At 52.5% G+C, this 1,336-nt stretch overlaps 1 protein-coding gene across 1 annotated transcript in view; it reads left to right on the top strand.

Moving 5' to 3' along the window:
• The window catches only part of Pmar_PMAR028179 (hypothetical protein), a gene marked incomplete at both ends in the record, with an annotated part of 1,343 nt that extends 1,037 nt beyond the window's left edge, over window positions 1-306 (top strand). Inside the window, one exon of the mRNA XM_002774129.1 lies at window positions 178-306. Coding sequence (XP_002774175.1) covers window positions 178-306 — 129 coding nt within the window. The remainder of the gene's footprint in view (window positions 1-177) is intronic.
• Between the last annotated feature and the right edge of the window lie 1,030 nt (window positions 307-1,336).

Genomic DNA, 1,336 nt, shown 5'->3' with positions numbered 1-1,336 from the left:
ATAGGTATGTGTACTCACTAGCGTGTGCTCTGGAGTACACCATTAGTGCATCTGAGTATTATTATCGTCTCGCAGTGAGGCATTTAGCAGTGCTGATGGTCAGCTTTTTCCGACCCCGGGTATCAGAAAACAATGCTGATTGACGGGGTGAGGGGTCGTTAGTCGTGGGAGCTTCAGATCTTTGCCGGTGAGATACAGCGGGGCCCTGGGGAGATGGAGGGCGTCCGAGAAAGTTGTGGACATGTGGTATGTCTCGGTAGAGATGCTCTTCTCGAACGACCTGCAAGAGGGCGAATAGCTGGCTGACCTTGTGGAAGATGATAGGAAGCCGCGAGGCTGTTATCATGGTGCGTTGCGTCGTGTCGATTTCGCACTCTTGTACGTTACTCGTGTACCTCGTTGTGTTCTACGATGTGACAATAGTTGTATTCATCAACACTGGTGGTTCAGCGTTAACTTCAGAAGTTGGTTTGGGCTTGCCCCTAAGCTCTGTGTTGCTGTCATTTCTTGGTTGAGTATGGCATCGAGTGAGTCACCTCTGGCCTCGCCGTTGCAGACAGCAGACGCAACCATGATTGCTGTATACAAGATCTGGCCAACGCAGCGGACCTGGTTCGGGTGTGGAGGGCGCTGCGTTTGTGGCCCTAGGCCTTGGGCACCAGTGTGGACCAGCATCCCTATCGTCCTCGGGTAGTTCGGGGGGTGTGTGGGGAAAGGAGAAGTGATCGCCTCAGGTTCGGCTTGTATGTCGCACTTCCTGCGATAGACATATGGCGAAGGCTTTCGCCGTGGGTCACTCTAATGACGGTTTTCCTTTTCTTGATGACAATGGGCAGCCTTTTACTCACAGCTTATACAGACCCGGGAATTCTGCCCAGGTGAGTTGCGGGTACCCAGGAGTCCTGCTCGCTCACCTCATTAGTGGATGAAGCTTGCGGACACTCCGTGTTTCCCGACCCCAGTTTTCTCTCAGGCGTGCCTTACTTGATGCTATGGAAGAGACAGGATCTCCCGAGGCACTGTGCAATGTGGATCTCGAGGCGGAGCAGGATCGGGACGGTGGGCGATTTCGATACTGCGGTGAGAATAAGAAAGAGCATAGTAGAAACGAAGCTGATAACCCCGTCGCCCTAGTCGACGAGTGTATCGCTGTGATGTCTGGTCCCATTGTTCCTAGCCACCCTAGTTCTGTTTCACACTGTCGAGCCTAGGATATCTACGGGTACAGTGCGGTTTTCCCCGGAGTTTGCTCTAAGAAAACAATCGAGGACCTACCATTGCTTTTTTTAAGGCACATGCCAACTGTACCGTGATATGACCACAACATCGCACTGCA

Source organism: Perkinsus marinus, assembly GCF_000006405.1.
Source record: "Perkinsus marinus ATCC 50983 genomic scaffold scf_1104296958686, whole genome shotgun sequence".
Lineage (NCBI taxonomy): Eukaryota > Perkinsozoa > Perkinsida > Perkinsidae > Perkinsus > Perkinsus marinus.
The sequence above is the reverse complement of the archived record's forward strand: the minus strand, read 5'-3'. Positions and strand labels throughout refer to the sequence as shown.